This window comes from Chiloscyllium punctatum, chromosome 22, assembly GCF_047496795.1.
Source record: "Chiloscyllium punctatum isolate Juve2018m chromosome 22, sChiPun1.3, whole genome shotgun sequence".
NCBI lineage: Eukaryota > Metazoa > Chordata > Chondrichthyes > Orectolobiformes > Hemiscylliidae > Chiloscyllium > Chiloscyllium punctatum.
The window spans coordinates 60,883,739-60,907,764 of record NC_092760.1 but is presented as its reverse complement, the minus strand read 5'-3'; the positions used below and the strand labels follow the sequence as shown (position 1 = coordinate 60,907,764).

The 24,026-nt window shown below is 41.6% G+C and overlaps 1 protein-coding gene across 3 annotated transcripts in view; it reads left to right on the top strand.

The window, feature by feature from the left end:
• mrvi1 (murine retrovirus integration site 1 homolog) overlaps nucleotides 1-24,026 on the top strand; it is a 118,246-nt gene that overhangs the window by 41,418 nt on the left and 52,802 nt on the right. For all 3 annotated transcript variants that reach the window (XM_072592464.1, XM_072592466.1, XM_072592465.1), the window contains exons 4-12: nucleotides 157-229; nucleotides 1,204-1,410; nucleotides 6,877-6,977; nucleotides 9,237-9,316; nucleotides 10,907-11,080; nucleotides 12,368-12,445; nucleotides 14,973-15,070; nucleotides 22,675-22,725; nucleotides 22,822-23,409. In XM_072592464.1, the coding sequence (XP_072448565.1) occupies nucleotides 1,342-1,410; nucleotides 6,877-6,977; nucleotides 9,237-9,316; nucleotides 10,907-11,080; nucleotides 12,368-12,445; nucleotides 14,973-15,070; nucleotides 22,675-22,725; nucleotides 22,822-23,409 (1,239 nt within the window). In that variant the 5' untranslated portion in view covers nucleotides 157-229; nucleotides 1,204-1,341. The remainder of the gene's footprint in view (nucleotides 1-156; nucleotides 230-1,203; nucleotides 1,411-6,876; nucleotides 6,978-9,236; nucleotides 9,317-10,906; nucleotides 11,081-12,367; nucleotides 12,446-14,972; nucleotides 15,071-22,674; nucleotides 22,726-22,821; nucleotides 23,410-24,026) is intronic.

Genomic DNA, 24,026 nt, shown 5'->3' with positions numbered 1-24,026 from the left:
TAGGCAAAGGTACCACTCACTGTATCACTGTTGGATACTGCACTGCTTGGGCTGGAGCCTCACAAAAGAAGCAAAAATAATAAATTATTTTACTGTTTGAAGATTGTAGGAGTAGCTATCAAATTTTATCTTTATTTTATTTCTTATATTACTAAGGAACAACTCCCAGGAAGCCGTTGAAGAGCAAAGATTAAGCCCAGAATCTGAAGCACAGACTCCAGCATCTGCAGTAAGTCTGAAGTTTCCCCGTCGCTTCCTCACATGTACGGACGATTACAGGGCAACTTGATCTAAATTCAGAATCTTTCAAATATTTCATCCATGTTTGGAATATGGCCCCTGTGACCATAAGTTCCTGGAGGCTGCACTTTGAATTCCACAGGGACGGGAGCAGCTCATTTAATTCAGTGATCTTTATCTGACAACATACTTTAGCTTGATCATCACCCACTGATCCTCTTCAATGCCTTTTACATTAATAACCCAAACATATCCAAATACTTTAATGACATAATTGTATGTTGAAGAATCGTTAGAATTGCAGATTCAAACAGCACCGAATGAACCCCTTCAGCTCATTGTGTATATGCCAGGTCTTTGAAAAAGCGATCTATTTGTTCTCTCTAGCTACCCTTTCCACTCAGCCCTGCTATTGTTTTCAAGCATTTATCTGATTCCTGTTTTTGAAGCTACTGTTGAATCTCCTTCCACTGCCCTTAGAGACAGCACATTCCAGACCGTAATCCCTTGCTCCATTGGAATCATTCTCCTCACTTTCACTCTGGCTCTTTTGCCAATAACCTCAATGCCACATCTAATTGCAGCTATTTATTACATGGACTATAAGGCTGGAAAAGTAATGTTTGCAGAACCTCTAATTGGACTGAATGTAGTGGGCTCCACATGTAATCCATTGATTTCCAAGTTTTTGCTTGGAATCTAGATTTTAGTTAGGTGAGTCATGAGGAATACAGAAACAATGAAGGGTGGATGGAGGACATAGCCACATTACAGTCAGCACCTTTGCTGCTCTCTTTTGGATTGGGTATGTTGTTCTTTGGCTGATGGATTGTTTTCCTTTAGAGATAATTTTAATTGAAACTTGAAATCTGAAATTTGTCTTCAGCCTCTCTGGTGTTTCCATGTTGAACAACATATTTTTTAATTTGGGTTTGACTGGCTTTCCCTTTTATATGCAAACAGCTATCGGACGACGAAGATTACACCCCGTGTTCCTCCCTTCGAACTTTGCTGAACCAATTTGTTTTGCCAAGTGCCAACCCATCTTGTCCTTCCCTTGGTTCTCTGACTCGCAGTCCACATTGTATCATAGCTCCCACCATGCCCACCCTGCCTGAGGAGGAGGAAGGAGGCGAGGATCAGGAAAGAATGCAGAGTTCCTCATTCAGTGTAAGCAACAACTTACTGCAGAATCACACTTGTGTTTTTTATAATAACCAAATTCATTATTATCTTTTCAGACAGTTGCAGTGTTGCTTCCTAGTTTGAAGACAACACAAAAGATTGATGGTTAACTATCAGGATAGGAAACAGGCTGAAGTTATAAACATAAATGCAGAAAGAGAGAGAGATAAAGGGGGAGGTGGGGTGATTTTAATCCTGAGCAGGATAGTGGTCTGTCCATGAGTTTAATGACTAAACCACAGGCATGTCAAAATGGGCAGGAAGTGACAGAACATCAGACCCAAGATAACTGAATGGAAGAGACATGGAATGTTTTTGAAGTGTGGTCAATGTTATAAAGTAGAAAACATGTCAGCCAATTTGTTCAAATGAGGTCCACAAACAATAACAAAACACATGATCTGATCATTTACTTTAATGATATTGATTAAGGAATCACCCTAGACATAATGAATAATTCCATTAATCCTCTTTGCAATAGTGTCTGTAAGATCTTTTACAACACCACGAGTGCAGACATGGTCTTGGCTCATCTAAAAGTTGGCAGTTCCAACTGCGCTGCTTTCCTGCAATATTTCCCTGGATTGGATTATTTGCTCAAATCCCTGGAGTAGACCAAAACACAAGACCTTCTGATTGAGAGGTCCAAGTGCTACCAATGTACTAGGATGGATACAACACTATTCTCTCCATCAATGCACAGAGGTAGCAGTGTATACCATCTACAAAATGTGCTGATAGCAACTGACCAAGGTTCTTCCAACAGCACTGTCCACACCCACAACATTTACCACCTAAAAAGACTAGGACAGTGGGTACAGGTTTCCCTCCAAGTCACACCCTATCCTCACTTACAATTAAATCAGTATTCTTTCACTATCACTGGATTAAAATCCTGGAAAGCCATAATAGCACGATGAGTGTACAGACTGCAGCGGTTCAAGAAGGCAGCTCGCTACCACATTCTCACGGGCAATTAGGGCTAAGTGATGAATACTGGCCTAGGCAGAGACATCTCTGCCCACCTCCTTGTGAGCAAATTTTTTAAAAGGAGACAGAAACCCAAAAAGCCCCTCAAGCTTGCAGCACCATCCAATATAATTTTTGACCTTAAACCCACACTCCAACTCATATCCCTTGATCCTTGAGAGGCCTGAATCTCAGCCTTAAGTGTATTCAGTGATGGGGTAGAGAATTCCAAAGATTCATATCCCTCTAAATGAAGAAATGCCTCCTTAACCCAATCCTATCAAACCTTTATCCTGAAATGGTGTCCCAAGCAAAGCAAAACAGACTCACAATGATTATACCTACAGCTATCTGCCTACTATCCATTCTGAGCCTGAGTGATCAGGGCCGTTCCCATACTCCTCTTGACCCCCCATATCTCTCACACACACACGCATGCACACAGTGTTTGGTTTGCTTTGATTTATTGTGGTCACGTGTACCTAAGCACAGTGAAAAGTTGTTTTACGAGCAGTACGGGCAGATCATAGCAAACAAGGACATACAGATCATAGACAGACCTAGACAGACCAAGCCATACAAAGTTACAGCTGCACAGGAGGTACACAAAGCAAGACTAACATTAGGAAGATCAATGTTATTTGAAGTTTGAGAGGTCCATTCAGCAGTAAAATAATGGCAGGGAAGAACTGTTCTTGAACCTGATTAAGGTTTATAAAATCATGAAGGGTATAGACGGGCTGGATACAGACAAGCTTTTTCCCAGGCTGAAGGACTCATTAACGAGAGGTCATGCTTTCGAGTTGAGAGGTGGAAAGTTTAAGGGGGATACCCGCGGTAGGTATTTCACCACAGATGGTGATGGGCGTTTGGAATGCGTTGCAGAGGTAGTAGAGGCAGGCACAGTAGATTCATTTAAGATGCATCTGGATAAATGCAAGATTAGGTGGGGAGTAGAGGGATACAGATACTTAGGAATTGACCGACAGGTTTAGACAGTACATTTAGATCAGCTCAGGCTTGGAGGGCCGAAGGGCCTGTTCCTGTGCTGTAAAATTTCTTTGTTCTTTGTTTTGTTGGTGTGTGTGTGTGCTCAAGCTTCTGTATCTTCTGCTTGATGGAAGAGGTTGTAGAAGAGCATTACTGGGGTGGGAGGGGCCCATGACAATGTTGGCAGCCTTTTCATGGCATTGAGGGGTGTAAATGCAGTCCATAGATGGGATGTTGACTTCCATGATAGTCTGGACTGCTCGCACAACTTTCTGTAATTTCTTAAGGTCCTGGGCAGAGCAGTTGTCATACCAGGGTATTATGCACCTGGATAGAATGCATTCCGTGATGCATCTGTAAAAGTTGGTGAAAGTCCTTCTGGACATGCTAAATTTCTTAAACTACCTGAAGGAAGAAGAGAAGTTGTTGTGCATTCTTGACCATTGCATCTATGTGGGAGGTCCAGGACAGATTGTTGGTTATCATTACTCGTAGGAACGTGATGCTTTTGAGCCTCTCCACTTCAGCTCTGTTGATCTAGATGGGGGCGCATCCTCCTCCATTCTTTCTGATGCCAATGAACAGTACTTTCATTTAGCTGACATTGAGAGAGAGATTGTTATCATTGCACCATGACACCAAGCCCTCTAACTCCTTCCAGACTCATTGTTGTTTGATATCCAACCTACCATGGTGGTGTCATCAGCAATTGTATAGAATTTGATTGTAGAGCTGTGGGTGTACAGGGAGTACAGCAAGGAGCTGAGAACACATCCTTGTGGGATGCCTATGTTGAAGATTGTCATGGAGGAGAGGCTGTTGTCTGTCTTCACTGATTGTGGTCTGTGGGTCAGGAAGCTGAGCATCCAGTTAGAGGGGACGGATCCGAATCCTAGGTCTCGATGTTTTGAGATTAGTTTGGTCAGGATTATGAAGGCAGAGCTGTAATAGATGAGTAGGAGTCTGACGTAGGTATCCTTGCTATCCAGATGTCCCAGGAATGAATTGAGGGCTAGGGAGGTGGTGTCCACGGTGAACCTGTTACCCTGGTAGCCAAATTGCAGGGGATTGAGGCAGGCTGGGAGACCAGAGTTGATCTAGGCCATGACCAGCCTTTCGAAGCACTTCATTGTCATGGAGGTCAGAGCCACTGGGTAGTAGTCGTTGACGCACGTTACATGTATTTTCTTTGGTACTGGGATGATGGTAGTCTTCTTGAAGCAAGGGGTCTTCAGATTATAGCAAGCAGAGATTGAAGGTATCAGCAAATATTTCCACCAGCTGGTCTGCGCAGGGTCTAAGTACATGGCCGGAGACTCTGGCTGAGCCAGTCGCTTTCCTCAGGGTTACTCTCAGGAAGACCGATCTAATGTCAGCAGCGGTGACAAAAGTGACAGGTGTGTCTGGGTAGGTTACAGCTCTGCTCATTGTGTATTGCAGTTGAAATTAACTCAGTATGTTTGACTATAAGTTCTTCTGTGTTCAAGTAATTCTGAGTTTTGAGCTTTTTCATGTATCTTAACTGATAGCAATGTGTTGCAGGAGAGTTTAGTATTATTGAAGGGAGGATACATGTTTGGCCTGAGACCAAGTTTTGTGGAAGCAGCGCTAGGACTGGAGGAGATTTAATTTGAGATCAAGAGAGATAGCAAACCAATGACAGATGAGCATGAACAGTTTGTACTAGCTGGGAGATATCACCAGGGAACTTTGTGTTCGGGGAAGGGTGAATGGGTGAATGGTCATCAAGTTAGCGGCCTTTTGTGCTTTCATGCTTTTAAACTTTATTCTTAGATTTGAATTTGGATTTGTAAAAATTTACAGGGGTGTGGTGCTAAGAACAAGGAGTACTGTGCTAATTAGTTAGCTCTTTCAAAGGCTAGCACAGGTCCAAATGATCTCTTTCTGTGCTGTTTCTTGAGACATATAAGATTATTAAAGGATTGGACACTCTGGAGGCAGGAAACATATTTCCGCTGATGGGTGAGTGCCGAAACAGAGGACACAGCTTAAAAATAAGGGGTAGACCATTTAAGACAGAGATGAGGAAAAGCTTCTTCACCCAGAGAGTGGTGGCTGTGTGGAATGCTTTTCCCCAGAGGGCAGTGGAGGCCCAGTCTCTGGATTTATTTAAGAAAGAGTTGGATAGAGCTCTCAAGGATTGTGGAATCAAGCGTTATAGAGATAAGGCAGGAACAGGATACTGATTAAGGATGATCAGCCATGATCATATTGAATGGTGGTGCAGGCTCGAAGGGCAGAATGGCCTACTCCTGCACCTATTGTCTATTGTATAATTCGATGATTCTAAATGGTTCTCAAACTATGTGATTGTAAAGGTAGGGACATATTGGATGACTCTGACAGAGCTGACATTGTAGATGAACAGAGCTGAAAAATGTGTTGCTGGAAAAGCGCAGCAGGTCAGGCAGCATCCAAGGAGCAGGGGAATCGACGTTTTGGGCATAAGTCCTTCATCAGTAATAGGGTTCATTGTAGATGAGCAGTTTGGTTAATTGTGTTTGAAGTTCTTCTGTCCGATAAGCTCCTTCAAACAAACCCAAATCTTATTGTAATGTCTTCCATCCCATATCCGTACTTTGTTTATTCACCTTCTGATGGGGCATGAGAAAGACATATCCGAGTCTTGACAGTGATTTTTGTTTGGATAACATCACTGTAAATCTACAAAACCTGACAAGAAAGCTGAAACAAGAGCAGAAATTGAAAGGTCACTGAACTGTAAACATTAACTCTGTTTTCACTCCACAGATGTTGCCAGACCTGCTGTGTTTCCCCAGCTCTTTCTGTTTTTGATTTGGATCTCCATTATTCACAGTTCTTTGTTTTATTGGCAAGAAACCTTTTTTTTGCAAGTGTTCAGGAGGGTGCGCACTCACCTCTGAATCAGGAGGTAATGGGTTCGAGTTACACCCTAAAAATGTCGGTCAGAATCTATGCCTACACATCTGGAGCAGCACCACTGAGGGAGTGCTGTATTGTTGGAGGGTCAGTAGTGAAGGTACATTACACTATTAGAAGTACAGTACTGAGGGAATGATGCTCTTGCCAGAGCAGCAGAATCAAGAGACTAATGCATTGTTGGACCGGCATTTTTCCAAGATTACAAAGTAACTACCATTCAGAAATGAATTAATTGGCAAAAAATTATTTGGAGTATAGTGAAGTAGTGAATGGTGCTGTATAAATGCAATTCTGTTTGTCAGTCCATTGTTCAATGACAGCATTAGGCGATAGTGGGTGGGTCTGGAGAGGGCAGTGATCACAGAATATGTATAATTTTAATTTTGCACTTATTATTAGTGTGAGGAGGTTTTGAATTAGTCTTCCAGACTATGAATAAATTTTAAAAGTTTCAGGATTTGCAAAGGCCATTTTGAATTGTATTTTGATTTGTTTTGATGTTTGTGTAGGAAGAGTTCATTCTTAATTTGTTAACATTAATTATCTGTGCTTTAAATCTGATTTTAGATTCTAGGATCTGATCCCAGGATGAGTGAGACACCAGCAATAGTGCTGCCTGACATCACCAGCTCTCCAGACAGGGAGTTGGATCAAACATCACAGATAAGGTAAGCACTGTGGAGTCGGACACCTGTGGAAACTCTCCTGAGTACTGCAACTTTTGGTGAAATTCCACACAAATAGGGAACAACCTGGAAGGAACTCTGCAGAAATTGCCAACCTATTTTTTCTCTCCCTCTCCTGAAGGTAATATTTTTGCTCAGCCCCTGTGTGAAGATTGACAGCACTAGTTCAGTGATCAACCTAAGTTCCCCTTCACCATGGTACTCTCACCTCTGAGGGAGCAAGATGTCTGAGATGGAAGGGGGCTTGGAGTACAGCAGGCACTCCCTTTCAGATGTTACGTGTTGGTCACTCAGCTGGAGTGACATCTTCGCCAAGTTGGTACACATACTGCGTGTAATCAGGGCTGTTGTGGAACAAACAATGGGGCTTCTGAGGGTCCAGTTCTGCAGCATGGGCCAGTCGAGTTGGTGGCTTCCAGTACAGCCTGGACTGAGTGTGCTGCACTATCCTGGCAAACTGTGTTCTGCACAACTGGTGCAAAGTATGAGGCGATGTGATGGATGTTGAGGAGCTGGGGATTGGGAGCAATCTTCGCCTGAAGTAGGAAGAGGAGGATATTGAGTTGGAGGAAGCTCTCCTTGTGCCTGACAGAGCTCAGCTGTATTGAGCACTTCAGGGCAGACAGAATGACTGACCCCTGTTCCAGTCGATGCTAGCTAAGTGCAGAGGACCATCTGTCAGAGTAACCATTCTAGCATTTATTTTGTATTTTGAGGGGCAAACTGGAGCCTGTATTAATTTCCTTTGTGCTTCCTTTCATTGGCTGTTAATAAAAGCTCATGTTTAGACATGACTGACTGCTTGACTGTAATGTCCCTACTGGATAATGACCAGATGCAAACACCCACTAGATGTTGAGGAAAGATTAGCAGGAACCCAGAGAGGGTGTTTAGACAGGGTGTATCTATGGACCGGTAAGGTATGCTGTGGTGTAATGTGATAGTTAGACAGTGACTAGGATGAAAGAAATGTGTTGAATGTGTGAGGGAGTGTTAGCTGTACTGGCTACGTGTCCTTGGCAGCGTGCCTTTGTAGTTGCTGTGCCCCTCACTGCCAGTGAGGGGCACCGTCAGATTAACAATACTTGAGTCAGTGCACAGCGATTCTTCAAAGATGGCACAGGACAAGGGTTGCTGGTCTTTTGGGAGGTAATGTGAGTTGTTCTGGTAACAGCGTGTGGTAAACTGATGATAGAATTGAATGTGAGGGATGCCATAGATGCAGAATGGGTAGCTAATGAGGCATATTTGGTAAAGTATAGTGAGAATTCCCACTGGGCCTCGTGACAAGAACTCCTCCAAAAACTCAACACTCTCACCTTTAACCAAATGTAAAAATCAGCCCAACAGCTTTTAGGATCCAAATATACATATTGGAATTATTGAAGGAAACACTCAGGCTGACACTCATATACAGTCCATCTTGCACTCATCACTCAATCACTCACACATTAACCTACTTGCTCACTCAATCAGCATGCTCTCACCTAAGGAGGTGATGGCCTAGTGGTACTATCATTGGGCTACTAACTCAGAGACCTAAGTTATGTTCTGAGGACTTGGGTTCAAATCTGGCCATGGCAGATGGTGAAGGTTGAGTTTAATAAAAATCTGTCATTAAGAGTTGAATGATAACCATGAAACAATTGCTGAAAAATGTGTTGCTGGAAAAGCGCAGCAGGTCCTGCTCCTTGGATGCTGCCTGACCTGCTGCGCTTTTCCAGCAACACATTTTTCCGCTCTGATCTCTAGCATCTGCAGTCCTCACTTTCTCCTCCATGAAACAATTATCAATAATCAGGAAAAACCCATCTGATTCACTAATGCCCTTTAGGGAAAGAAACTGCCATCCTTAGCTGGTCTGGTCTACATGTGACTCCAGGCCCAAAGCAATGTTATTGGCTCTTAACTGTCCTCTGAGCAATTAGGGATGGACAATAAATGCTGGCCTAGCTAGTGATACCCATGTTCCTTGAATGAGTTTTTAAAATAAGTCTTTTCCTCCCCTGACATTGATTCACTCTGCCTGGTGTTTACCTCCCTCTGCAGTTGTTTATTTCTTATCTTCCAGTGTTTAATCCATTTCTGCCTGGTGTTTCCATCCCGTATGTGTAGTCCCCCTCCCCTACATATTTAAAATTAAAATTCTTCTTCGGATAGGGAATGAGGACCCCATTAAATTTACACTGCATGAATTTTAAGATTTTAACTTTGCCTGAACATTTTTCTTGCCCTTTCCAGATCCCATAGTCCTATTCAGAGACGGTCAAGCAGGAACTCCAGAACCTCCTTCTCTTCAACAAGTTCCCTGACCTCTGTTGGTAAAGTATTGTTCAGCATAGAGATTCCTGGCTGGCTTCACATCATACTTAATATGTTCACTTATTAATGTTGCAACTATTTTTTCTGTCTTCTGTTTTCACATTGAGTTGCAGGTTTTGACCCTCTGTTTCTGATTCTTACTTACTTCTTTCTCAGCCTCTTTCTCAATCACTCCTTTGTCAGTCTGTTTCTGTCCCTTGTTTTGTATCTTTACCCGCTTGTCCGTTGCTCTTAGTCATTTCCTTCCCCTCTCTGTTCATCTATCTTTTCCTCTCTTGGTTAATTTCTTCAATTATCTATCTCCTTTTCTGTCTTTCTCATAATTTCCACCTCCTTTCTCTCATATCTGTGTCTCCCTTTATGCCTTCCTTTTGCTGTGTCTCTCAATTTCACACTCTCTGACTCTGTCATTCTGTTTTTTTTTTACTCTTTAACTTATATAAAAATTATATATAATTCTGAAAGACAACAATATTAATCACAGCATTTCCCTCAATGAGCCTTTAAGCAGGAACAGACAAATAATATGTGAGCATTTTCTCATGACTATGGGGATCTTACCCATTGTGGAGAATTTGGGTCATTTTGTATATCATATGTCCTTCAGGCACTAAATTGGCCACTTTTGGGGCCTCTGCAGTGGTCCCCTCCAACAGAAGTCTCATTTACCAAGAGCTACTGCCAGTCAGAGACTAGCAACTTGTCATTGCTACCAGCGGGAGCAGTGGCTAATTGAGGCATGGCTCCCAGCCAATACCCAGGACCACAGGGGGACCCGAGGTCATAGATAAGTAATGGCATGATTGGGACCTTAGAGTGGGAGTCAAGATGTGGATTGCGGATTTGGGTTGTTGGTGAGAGGTGGAGGTGGTCAGACAAGTGGTTGCTTCAAACAGCCATTCCTCTGACAAATGCTGAGACCAGTTGATCAAGCACAGAGCACCTGATAATAGCTGGCTAGTTTTGCTGAGTGACTTTCCGAGGGCATCAAAGATTTGTGCATCTGTACAGCCTCCTTTTAATCCCTGAGTTACCATGCAGCTGAGGTGGGCTCAGAGATGTTCGGTGTTAGTTGATTGTTTGTGACTCTTTGTTTGAACCCAAGATGAACTTCCAACCAAATGTCCAGGATATTGCTAAGACCACCCATTTACCCCCTCTATACATTGCCCGACTCTACTGCATGTCTGAATTCACCTGATGCTAAAGTTTTCATTCACGTCTTTGTCATGTTTCCCATGTCTCCCATGCAGTCCTAGCTTACCACCCATATTTTACCCTCTTGAAGTCATCCACAACTCTAGTGACTTAACTTTCATCAAGTCCCATCCTCCAAATAACCTGGGTGCTGTAGACCTACATTGGCTCCCAGTCAAGCAGTGCCTTGATTTTAAAATCCATCCATGGCCTTGCCCCTTAGTATCTCTCCAGTCTCCTCATGTAACTTATGTAGCTCAATAAATCATTATGTTTTACAGTATTTCAGTGAGATTCCATGGGCCATTTTATTATGTTAAAGGCACTATATAAATATACAATCTTATTTTTGATTGAGATTGTGTTGCTGATTGATATTTGTTGTTTTTAAGATGGTGATGGCCATATCTATGATCTTGTGAATGACAAGTTACCAGAAGTGCAGCTTTCAGATGAAGATAAGAAGAAAAATGCTGAATTGCTGGAGGAAGCAAAGAAGATCAGTGAGAGGTTTCTTACACGTCGCTGCCGCCGTTCCAGAACCAGCACTTCTGACTCTCCGCCAGGTAAATAGGACTTGATCATCTTGTTCAGATGGTCACGGAGTAAACTTCGATCTGCACTCTCAAGTCAAGCACTGCCAGGACAGGTACAGCACAGGGTTAGATACAGAGTGAATCTCCCTCTAATCTGTCCCTACCAAAACTCACAGCTCAGGTACTGTATGGGGTTAGATACAGAGCTAGTCTCCCTCTATTCTGTCCCCATTAAACACTCCAAGGATAGCTATTGGGGGTTTGTAGGTAGTTGAATGTCAAAGTGTGAAGATTTTGAGCTAAAGGGTATCACTAAGATTTTGAAACTCTTTTCTGGAGACTCAAAGAGCCAGTGGTGTATATCAGGAATTCTGTGCAGGTAGAACCACTACAGGTGATCATTATGAGTTCCATCTAAAGAAACATCGGTGTCTCAGTGGGTAGGAATTACTTCTCTGAGTTATAAACTTCAAATTCCGTACCAGAGCCTGCAGCCCAAAACTCCAGGCTGAGCTTCTGAGTGAAGTACTAAAGGAACATGCACCATCATGGGGCTGTCTTTTGGGTGCGATTTTAAACTGAGGGCCTGTCTGTCTTTTGAGGATGTAAAAGGTTTTACTACAACATTTCAAATACAGCTGGGAAATTTTCCCTTGTGCCCTGACCAATATTTAATCCTTAAAGCAGAGTAAATACAAACACCAGATGCTGGAAATATTCAGCATGATAAGTATCACCTTTGAAGAAGAAGCAGAATTACATTTAAGGTTGATAATCTCTCTAAAACAGATTATCTCCAATTCTGGTTCTGTCTGTCCACTTATACATAAATTGACTGTTGTCTTTCCTTAATTACAACTGTGACAACCATTGAGAGGTACTCCTTTAACTTTACAATGCTTTGGAAATTGCATAAGGCAGTATAAAAATGCAAATCTTTCTTAGAAGGATGAAAACGGAATTCTAGCAAAATTGAATGGCAAGTGAACATGTAGTTGGGAAGTATTTCAAAAATCAGCATGCAATACTCTCTTTGACGTCTCTCCAGTGTTGTAAATGTAAGAAAAGAAGGAGCCTCTTGAGACTATTTCATTGTTCAATAAGATTGTGACTGATCCGTACCTTTGTACTAAATTATGAGAATAAAAAAACAGATTATTTAATGATTGAAAGGAGATAATCACAAACGGAGTGAGAGTGTAACCAATTACAGATGTCCCCTTTGTTGAAGCATTAGTAAAAAGCAGTCTGTCCTGGTGAATTTGTATACTTGCCCATGGTATTTCTGAATGACATTTTACCTTTTATTAATTGCAGCACTCACTCCATCACGGACACCAATAGCTTCCCCAAGTCCTTCCAGAAGTAACTCTGTGACTATACAACCACAGATCGGTAAGTGTGCAGTGTCATTGCATGTGGTATCAGGGGAGTTTTGTTTAGAACAGCGTAAACTGAAACATTTCCAGATATTTCTTCCTTTATTTGATTCACTACCCTCTTCATAGAATCATATAAAATGACAACAAAGAAGGAGGCCATTTAGCCCATTGTATCCATGTCAGTTAACAATAAGCTATCCAGCCAAATCAGTTCTTGGTCTAAAGCCCTCTCTTCAACCTCCCTGTGGGGCATCTCCCTGATGATTCCAGACAGCATGTGTCTGTGGGCTGCCCTACTATAGCAGGTGATGGAGAGACATCATCGTGGGCAAACCCAATCCTGTTCTCACCAAAACAACCATAAGTTTCATTCCAATTGTAGCCAATGTACAGTTATTGTCAAAATAAAGAGGCATCGAAAATAGGAGCAGGAGTAGGTCATTGTACATGCTCCAAGATGCAATCTGTTCACAGCTGATCATCCAACTCAGTGCCCTGTTCCCACTTTCACCACACACTCTTTGATCCCTTTAATTCAAAGAGCTATATCTAACTCCTTCTTCAAAAATAGAAGCAGAAACCATGACTGATCTCCAAGGCCCCGGAATAGTAAAATCCATTGAAGTAACCCATTCCTGTCACCACTTGGAACAGTTCATATTGCACAGATTGCTTCCCAGTGTATGTAGCAGTTATTGCATCTACCCTATGAGATTTCCTCTTTGATCATTCTTCTGGCACATTCAATATTCAGTGGATATTAGCGAGTTTTGAGAAGATTTGTAGCTCAGGTTGAGGTTCTGGATGTAAGTTTGCTAGCTGAGCTGGAAGGCTCGTTTTCAAACGTTTCCTCACCATACTAGGTAACATCGTCAGTGAAACTCTGGTGAATCACTAGTGTTAGTGCCTACTTTCTATTTATGTGTTTAGGTTTCCTTGGGTTGGTGATGTCATTTCCTTTTTTTCTCAGAGGGTGGTAAGTGAGGTCCAAGTCAATGTTGATAGAGTCAATGTGTTGTCCCATTCAAAGTGATGTCCTTCCTCATCTGTATGAAAGCCCCACTTCGACTGGGACAACACATCCATTATAGGACAAGCCAAAACAGAGACTTGCACGAGGATTCCTAGAAGCATGGCATTCTAACTGGAACTCTGCCAACAAACACATTGACTTGGACCCCATTTACCACCCTCTGAGAAAAAGAACAAGAAATGACATCACCAACTCGAGGAAACCTAAACACATAAATAGAAAGTGGACACTAACAGTAGTGCTTCACTGGATATTCACTAATGATGTTACCTAGTATGGTGATGAAACATTTAAAAATGAACCTTCCAGCGTGGCTAGCAAACTTACATCCAGATTCGGTGGATATCCCTGTGTATAAATAAATAAATTTAATGATATTTAAACATTCACTTCTCCCACCACTGTAACACAGTGTCAGCAGTGTTTGCAAACTACAAGATGCTTTGCATCAACTTTCCAAGGCTGTTTTGACACCACCTGACAAACCTATGACTTCTACCACCAAAATGAAAGAGTCAACAAACACAAGGAAATACCGCCATCTTCCGTTTTCCTGCCTTGTCACACACCGTCTTGAGTTGGAGCCATATTGGCATTTGTTCACCATTGCTAATTGAAATCCCTCAACTCCATCCCTCCACCCTGATGAAGGGTTCTTGACCGAAACATTGATATTCCTGCTCCTCAGATGCTGCCTGACCTGCTGTACTTTTCCAGCACCACTCTAATCTTGTCTCTGATCTCCAGCATCTGTAGTCCTCACTTTCGCCTATACTCACATCAGATGTAGCCTGGAGTGGTTCAAGGAGACAGTTTGGCCATCTCCTCAGTGGCAGTTAATAATGGCCTTTCCAGTGACATCTACAACCCAAGAGTGAAAAAGGAAAAGAAGAAAAAAACCAGCACTGTTCCACCGGCTTCACAAAGAAAGAGATAGTGCTGCATTTTGCATAGATGTTGACTGTGGCTCAGTGAGTGAGCCTCTCACCTCTGACGCTGCAGTTTGTGATTTCAAGCCCTATTCCAGATATGTGATTCAAGCTGACATCCCATGCATTATGGAGGTGCATTCTTTTGGTTCAGACATTAAACCACTGCCTGCCTGCTCTCAAAAGGAGATTTTAAAAATCTTGTGATATTGTTTTGATGTAAAGTCAAAGAGCTCTGTTCAGTGTACAGGGCCAATGTATATCGCTTACATATTTTATATATGAAAACCAACATAATATAAAATGATTATCTGGCCATTACTATTTGTGCGGTGTGTAACTTAGCTGTTAATTTCCTATATTATAGCAATGACTCAACTTCAAAGGTAATTTGCTGTCTGTGAAATGTTTGGACCATCTTAAGGTTGTGAAAGGCGCTACAGAAATTCAAGACCTTCAGTCTTTCTTAATGCTTTCTAAAGAGAGAAAGTGTTTGACTTTTTAAACTGTCACAAGAGATCTGATGTGAACCACACCCGCTAATGTAAACACTGTAATGATTTTATCATTTGGTTTAGATCCATCCACTGCAAACTGTGTAGGAACAATGGTTACAACTTCAACTCAAGCAGGGGAGAAACCTCCTCCATCACCCAACAGAGAGAAAGAAATGAAGGTAAAAAAAATCCAAACTTGCAATGGTATGGATTCACAGGGAGTTGCTGAGGGCTGTGGGTATGCAGTGATGAATTCTCGATCTGTTAAATAACAGCCTACATATTTTCTACCAGTCCATGGCCTGTTTTGATTAGGATTAATTGGGTCATAAAACTAAAATCAGGCTTCACCCTTGACCTGGAGACAATTGGAGAATAGTAACTTTGGTGAATAAACACAGCAATTCTTATCTTCAGGAATCCAGGAATTATCAAGACGGCTAATGAATGCCCAGAAGACAAAGTTTAAACTCCCCCGTGGCAGCTGATGGAACCTAACTTCAATTAATTAAGACATTTAGAATTGAAATCTAGTTGAAAGTCGAAATAAATGGTAACCATGAAATTACTGGATTGTTGTAAAAACCAATATGGTTCATTTATATGAAATTCGCCAACATCCATGTAACTCCAGATCAACATCAGCTCCTAATTGCTCTCTGAAATGGCCTAACAAGTTACTGATTGGGCAATTAGATATGGGCAACAAAATCTGGCCTTGCCAGCAAAACCCACCTCCCATGACAAAGACTTTTCAAAATTAGGTTGCCATATGAATATTCCAATAGATATAGCCCAGTGTGGTTAGCATTCAAGAGAAAGTTCTTCTCACGATCACTCAATACTTGGGATAACTCAGTAATGAATTGATCTGTGTAAGTTGAGAGAATTGATTAACCCTTTAACATTCCTGCCATTTTACATGTTTGGATATTTTAACATTTCTGATTGCTCACTCTGAGGTTAAATAGTCCAAAAGCAATGTGAAACTATTTTATATTTGAAATTAAAAACTGAATTTATATCTTGGCTTGACTAATAATTGTATTTTCCAGAAATCTTTCAATAGCTTGTCAGTTCATTAATGAAAGCATATTGCATTAAACCAGTGATTATATTTAATAACTTAAGTTATGTTATTAAATTTATGATAGCTTCTCATACAAGAATTTCCTTAAGAATGCTCTGGATTTGATTAGATGTCAGCAGTACACAAGCGCTCGATTTTCACCAAGTTATTACTTATACCCGGTCCTATGGTGGGTGTGGTTGGTGTACCTTCAACCATGCTTCAGCACATACACTTTTGCACCATCTCCTACCTAATTCATCCACCTTCCACTCTAGCTGTCACCTACCATGCACTCCGATTCCCACTCACCTCCCATTCCAGCTCACCCCCAGTTTCCATTCCAATTCTTCCTGTTCACGTGCAACTCTCCCTCCTTCTTGCACCCATCGTTCCCTGCTCACATCTACCTCGACTTCCAGGTTCCTTCCTGACTTTTCCCATCTCATGCCCATTTCCTCTCTCCTGCTCACTCCCAGCTTTTGATCTCATTATTCTCAAGGATCTTTCTGCAATCTCTTTCTCAGTCTTTTTGTCATCTGTTTCTAAGTTATGCTACTTTCCCTGCTACCCCATTCTCAACGCCTCTCTGTTGTGCTTTTCTTACTCCCTTCTTTTAAATGTTGCAGTTTGTTTACTTTGCTGCCTCCCTGCTCTCTCCTTGACTGGGTTTGACGGTCTATTTGTTGTGCAGTGGGAGAGGAAAAACTGCGGTGATTTTTTATGAGAATAGGTTCTCATCTTATCAAGATGTAGTATATTGTAATATAGCAATGAGGTACAAATTACATTAGTGTGTTGGACATTATTACGTAGACAATGAGGAGACCTAAGATATTAGTGCGTTAGAGGTGACTGAACCTGTACTTCATTGATTATTGGAAAAGCAATGTTAGAGGAAGTACTTGGCTCTTTAATATTTCTCTCACTCCACCCATATCCAGCTCTCGCCACATCACAGCTGTTTGAGAAACAGCCCAAGTTTCCATCCTCACCAAGCCAATTGTATCCAAGCTACCTCTTCTAAATTCTCTGTTGCTGTCAAGACCATGCTTTTCAAGAAAGTGGTGCCTCTCTAAGCTCAAATTGTGGATACCACACTCATATAGCTGGTTTTAACATATTTGACACAAGCTCATTATTCCTGGAAGACTTCAGGAAAGTAAAACTTACTGGAAAATAAAGCATTTGCACTAACAAAAAAGGCAGAGTTCTGTTTGTTCACTTCCTGCATTAGTGCCCAGACTACTTAATCCCTACGCATCAGTCCCTCCAATCGACCAACTATTCTGGTGTTGGTGTTGCAGTGTTTTGATCTACTAAAAAAAGTCTTTATCCGTCCTGCACATAAAGGTCGAATGAGAACAGGATGCTACAGCTCACATGGATGACTAAGGGAGTAGCGCTGTTCCATGACGTGTACAATTCTGTGCAGAAGCAGGGAGAGGTCCAACGGTTTAATAATGTCCTTTGGGTCAGGAAACTTATCTTTCTTGTGTGACTTCATGCTCACATTGAATCTGAACTTCCCTGTGAGGTGGCGTAACAAACCACTCAGTTTCGACAACCTAAGCAGCTAGGAATGGGCACATATACTGACCTTGAGACCGTGCCATAACCCAATTTTTAAAAAATATCCCTGTTGTATTTAAGTCATCTTCCTATTACCAGTGAGCAAAATATGTCGATTTAATAAACTTAATAACATAATTAATGTAATCTATATTAAGAAATCAAAAACATGGAAGGGAGATGGTGAAATCAAATTTTCCATGTCTGTAGGGTAGACATAGTAGTAATGTCTTTGAGGATGGATTCACATGCTGTAGCTCCAGGATTCATGTCCCTTCCTGAGAGAGAGATTTATAGCCTTTTGATGCTGTCGTCATCCTTGCAAGTAACCTTTATACTTCATCAAACAACTCTTTGAAGAGTCAGGATAAGATCAAAAGACAGTCTTTAAAGCACCTGAGCTCCATAGATAAAGGTATAGAGTTCAAAAGCAGAAGATTTGTATCTGTACCTTTATTAAGCACTGATTTAGCTTTAGCTGGAATACAGTGTCCAGTTGTCAGTACCACACTTTCAGAAGGATGTCAAGCCCTTGGAGAGGCTGCAGATGAGATTTACCAGAATGGTTCGAGGAATAAAAAACTTCAGTTGTGTGGAAGGCCTGGACAAGTAGAGTTGTTCCCCTCAGAGCAGAAAAGGTCAAGGGATCTGTGCAAAATTATAAAGGTTTAATAGTGTAAAACAGAGAAATTATTTCCAGCGGATTGGTAGCCAGAAATTACACCTTTAAGATCATTGGCAAAAGAACTGTAATGACATGAATAAAAACAATTTCTGTAGTAAATTGTTACAATCTGAGATGCACTGCCCGAGGGGTAATGGAAGAAAATTCAACACTAAGTTTCAAAATCAGATGGAAGAACAAACTTTTACAGGGCTATAAGGAGAGGAGTGGGATTAATTGGATTACATTTTCAAAAAGCCAGCATAGGCAAAACCCATTAAATGGCCTCATTTGGTTTTGTATTGTTTAATGAAAAGGAGTGGCCAGTGGAAGAGGTGGCGCAGGTACACTTGCAACTTTTAAAAGGCATCTGGATAGGTATATGAATAGGAAGGGTTGAGTGGGATATGGGCCAAATGATGGAAAATGGGACTAAATTTATTTAGGATATCTGGTTGACATTGACAGGTTGGACCAAAGGGTCTGTTTCCATGCTAAACATCTCTATCACTCTCTGACATTTAATTTTCTCTATTGAGAATCCAAGGTTCATCTGACAGAATGTTACTACAGTTGAAGATTGGCAGATGACATGTTTAGTCAGGGATTTGTGATTAAGAGGCACAGAGTTTTGGTTTTAATCATGTAAAATGTCAGGGGAAAGGAGTGATAGAGAAACAAAGGAATTTCATATCTTTGAAGTGCTGTGTAAGAATGAGCTGCAATACAGTTTGATTTGAACACAGTGAGAATACAATCTGAAGGAATTGTGTCAGGAAGCATAGCTATTGCTTTGGAAAACAGGAGGCAAAGACTTTGGAATATTAAGCATGGTAAAAATTATAATAAAGGGATGGAAAAGAGGGATTGGAAGGTAAGGAGGAGATTGGGGGCTCAGCTATCAGCTGGAAAGTTTCATGGCCAGAGATGCTACTAAAGGCTCCAGGAGACACGGGAAACCATTTCAAACTTTGGACATTCTTGGGCCTATGTAGAGTGTATGGAATCATTTAAATGTTTGGTCTGAAATGACTAATGTGAAGACAATTCTCAGATTGAAATAAAACAAAGAACTGCAGATGCTGGACATCTGGAACAAAAACAGAAAGTGCTGGTGAAGCACAACAGGTTTGACAGCGTCTGTAGCGAGAAAGCAGAGTTAATATTTCAAGAATGGTGACTCTTCTTCAATTCTGCCAGCTCTGATGAAGTGTCACAGGACCCAAAGTATTGACTGTTTTCTCCCCACAGATGCTGCCAAACCTGTTGTGTTTCACTAGCAATTTGTGCTTTTTTCTCCCAGATTGAAAGTAGTGTGAGAGATCCATTTGAGGCTATGGAAATAGGGAACCTGAGACCATTTGGATAGCTTTATCAACGACTAGTTGCAGGCATGACAGGTCTGAATGTGCATTATTCCAAAGGAGTTAGTGATGCCAAAACTATGGATAAAGACAGAAGTAGAGACACTAGAAGTAAAAGATCAAAGAACAAAGAAAATTACAGCACAGAAACAGGCCCTTCGACCCTGTGCTGATCCAGATGCTGTATCGAAACCTGTTGCCTATTTTCTAAGGATCTGTATCCCTCTGCTCCCTGCCCATTCATATATCTATCTAGAAACGTCTTAAATGATGCTGTCTTGCCCACCTCTACCACCTCTGCTGGCAATGCATTCCAGGCATCCACTACCCTCTGCGTAAAGAACTTTCCGTGCATATCTCCCCTAAATCTTTCCCCTCTCACCTTAACTTGTGACCCCTAGTAATTGAGTTCCCCACTCTGAGAAAAAGCTTCTTGCCATCCACCCTGTCTATACCTCTCATGATTTTGTAGACTCAATCAGGTCCCCCCTCAACCTCCATCTTTTTAATGAAAATAATACTAATATAGTCAACCTTTCTTCATAGCTAGCACCCTCCATACCAGGCAACATCCTGGTGAACATCCTCTGCACCCTGTCCATAGCATCCGCATCCTTTTGGTAATGTGACGACCAGAAGAGCTAAGAAGAGCCAGGAGGGGATGTGAGAAGTCATTGGCAAATAGGATCAAGGAAAACTCTAAAACTTTCCATAGGTATATCAGGAATTGAAGAATGATTAAAGAAAGATTAAGGCCAATCAAGGATAGTAGTGGGAAGTTGTGCATGGAGTCCGAGGAGATAGGGTAATATTTTTTGTTAGTATTCATACTGGAAAAAGACAATATTATTGAGGAGAATACTGAGATACAGGCTACTAAACTAGATGGAATTGAGGTTCACAAGGAGGAGGTGTTAGCAATTCTGGAAAGTGTGAAAATAGATAGGTTCCCTGGGCCAGATGGGATTTATCCTATGGTTCTCTGGGAAGCCAGCGAGGAGATTACAGAGCCTTTGGCTTTGATCTTTATGTCGTCATTGTCTACAGGAATAATGCCAGATGACCGGAGGATAACAAGTATTGTCCCCTTGTTCAAGAAGGGGAGAAGAGACAATCCTGGTAATTATAGACCACTGAGCCTTACTTCGGTTGTGGTAAAGTGTTGAAAAGGGTTATAAGAGATAGGAATTATAATCATCTAGAAAGGGATAATTTGATTAGGGATAGTTAACACGGTTTTGTGAAGGGTAGGTCATGCCTCACAAACCTTATTGAGTTCTTTGAGAAAGTGACCAAACAGATGGATGTGGTGGGTATGGATTTCAGTAAGGCATTTGATAAGTTTCCCCATGGTAAACTATTGCACAAAATACAAGGCATGGGATTAAGGGTGATTTAGTGTTTTGGATCAGAAATTGGCAAGCTGAAAGAAGATAGAGGGTGGTGGTTGATGGGAAATGTTCATCCTGGAGTTCAGTTACTAGTGATGTACCGCAAGCATCTGTTTTGGGACCATTGTTGTTGGTCATTTTTATAAATGACCTAGCTGAGGTTGTAACAAGATGTGTTAATAAATTTGCAGATGACACTCAGGTCGGTGGAGTTGTGGACAATACTGGAGGATGTTGCAAGTTACAAAGGGACATAGATAAGCTGCACAGCTGGGCTGAGAGGTGGCAAATGCAGTTTAATGCGGAAAAGTGTGAGGTGATTCACTTTGCAAGGCACAACAGGAATACAGATTACTGGGCTAATTGTAAGATTCTTGGTAGTGTAGATGAGCAGAGAGATTGTGGTGTCCATATAGATAGATCCCTGAAAGTTGCCACCAGGTTGATAGGGTAGTTAAGAAGACATATGGTGTGTCAGCTTTTATTGGAAAAAAGATTGAGTTTTGGAGCCACGAGACCATGCTGCAGCTGTTCAGAACTCTGGTGCAGCCGCACTTGGAGTATTGCGAATTGTTCTGGTCACCACATTACAGGAAGGATGTGGAAGCTTTGGAAAGGGTTCAGAGGAGATTTACTAGGATGTTGCCTGGTATGGAAGGAAGGTCTTATGATGAAAGGCTGAGGGACTTGAGGCTGTTTTGGTTAGAGAGAAGGTTGAGAGGTGACTTAATTGAGACATACAAGATAATCAGAAGGTTTGATAGGGTGGACAGTGAGAGCCTTTTTTCTTGGATGACAATGGCTAGCATGAGGGTACATAGCTTTTAAATTGAGGGGTTGTAGATATAGGTTTGCTGTTAGAGGTAGTTTCTTTATTCAGAGAATAGTAGGGGCATGGAACACATTGCCTACAACAGTAGTAGACTTGACAACTTTAAGGGCATTTAAATGGTCACTAGATAAACATATGGATGAAAATGGAATAGTGTAGGATAGATGGACATCAGATTGGTTCCACAGGTTGGTGCAACATTGAGGGCCAAATGGCCTGTACAGTGCTGTAATGTTCTATGTTCTGTGTTCTATGTTCTAGAACTGTACGCAGTATTCCAAATGTGGCCGAACCAAAGTCTTATGCAACTGTAACATGACCTGCCAACTTTTGTATTCAATACCCCGTCCGTTGAAGGAAGGCATGCCATTGGCCTTCTTGACCACTCTATTGACCTGCATTGCCACCTTTAGGGTACAATGGACCTGAACACCCAACTCTCTGTGCATCAATTTTCCCCAGTGCTTTTTCATTTACTGTATAGTTCGCTATAGATAGATGTGGCGCAGAGTGAAATGGCATAGAGATAAGTAGAAGGAAATCATACAGAGATCATTGGTGGAGTCTCATTTATTGTCAAGGTGGTTGATAGGATCACATGGATTGCAGCTGGAAAGTTGACATTGATGGTTATTGCAGTATGTTAAGGTTCCAATACAATTTCTGTTGATTTCAAGGCTGGAATGACTCAGAATTTATTGGACAGAAATTGAGTTTTGAAAATTGTGAACAATATTTATTAGGCTGCGAGCTGTATTCTAGGGACTAATTCTTAACCACTCATGATTACTTGGAACATGCTGCATCAAGTCTTTGTACATGCAATGCACAACTTTGGTGTCACAGTAACCTTGCTTTGTTTTGGTGATATAACATGTCATTCACTTATAGCTTTTGGAAGTCCCTGGTACAAGAGAACAGGACATTCAATTACATTCTGAGGTTAGTTCTGTCACAATATTAATCATTTAATGTTGGTTTCATGAGCAATACTGTTTGAAGACTTACTTTTTTTTTAATCCTAAACTACTGTATTAGAAGCACACCAGAAAATTATCTCCGACCAGAAAGACAGTGGAAGCCAGAAAGTTATCCCCAGCGCCAGTGAGTTCCCAAGTTCCTCCTTCCGCAAATTTTTCAGAGGCATCAATGCAACCTGTTTCCCTGGGAACTGATGCCTGTAGAGAATCCAAGCCAATGGAAAAGAGTGACCATGTCAAAGTAAATCTCAACATAGATTCCAATGGGGCAGTACATACTTTGGGTAGCCCTACAAAGCTGGGAACTCCAGAGTACAAGGAATTTCCTTTAAGGCCCTCTCAACCTCTGGCTTCTGAATTAGCCACTCCAAAGTCTGTCCCTGAACACATCGAGCAGACTTTTCCTCGCTCCAGAATGCCCTGCAGGGCTGAAATCAAGTCGTTTAGCTCACAGCCTTTGTTGCGCGCCATTTCCTGGGAATGTTTGGAGGTCGATGAGGAACTCAGCTCACCGCCACAATCACCCCCCAAGGCAGCGGAGAGATTTGGGTTCAGTGAAGTGTTTGACGCCAGTCAACTGAAAGCATCCAACTGCAAAGACTCATCTGCGCAACCGAAGATGCAGAAACTTGCCAAGCTCCGGGAGGTAATATTGTTGCTCGTTAATAAGGCTTTCCACAGAGCAAAGCCTTGCATGCTTGCTGGGCCTGTGCATATGCTTTTAAAGGTTGTCAAGGAGCTATCATATATGCTCTCTATTGTGATCTGGCAAGCATGACATAGACAGCAAGCAAACTGGTATTATCTTTCCTGAGTCAAAGTGCACTTCGCATGTGTTTCTTCTGACCTTGTCAGCTACACCATGCCATCATTGCTTAACAAGAAATATGTGATAGATAGCATAGAATGTAATAAAGAAAACCAGAAAAGTTTTCCAAAATTGCTTCTTCAAAGTGCTGTTGTTCACAGCTGCGAATAAGAGCTGCATCTGCAAGAGCTTTCAAGCTAAACTGATAAACATTTGTCATATATTAAAAATCGTGTATCAGTGTGCATTTCCTGTCTGCCACACTTCTATCGCACTTTGGTGTTGCACCTTGGTGTCACACGTTTTTCCATTATCAATCTCAGTGTCTGTATTTACAATGGGAACATCTATGTAAACTAGTCACACAGTAATTAAACCCACCCACAAATGATGGCACTCCAGTGTTGTAATTTTTCACCTCGCAGCTTTCAAATGTCTGCAGCAGAGAATGTTTG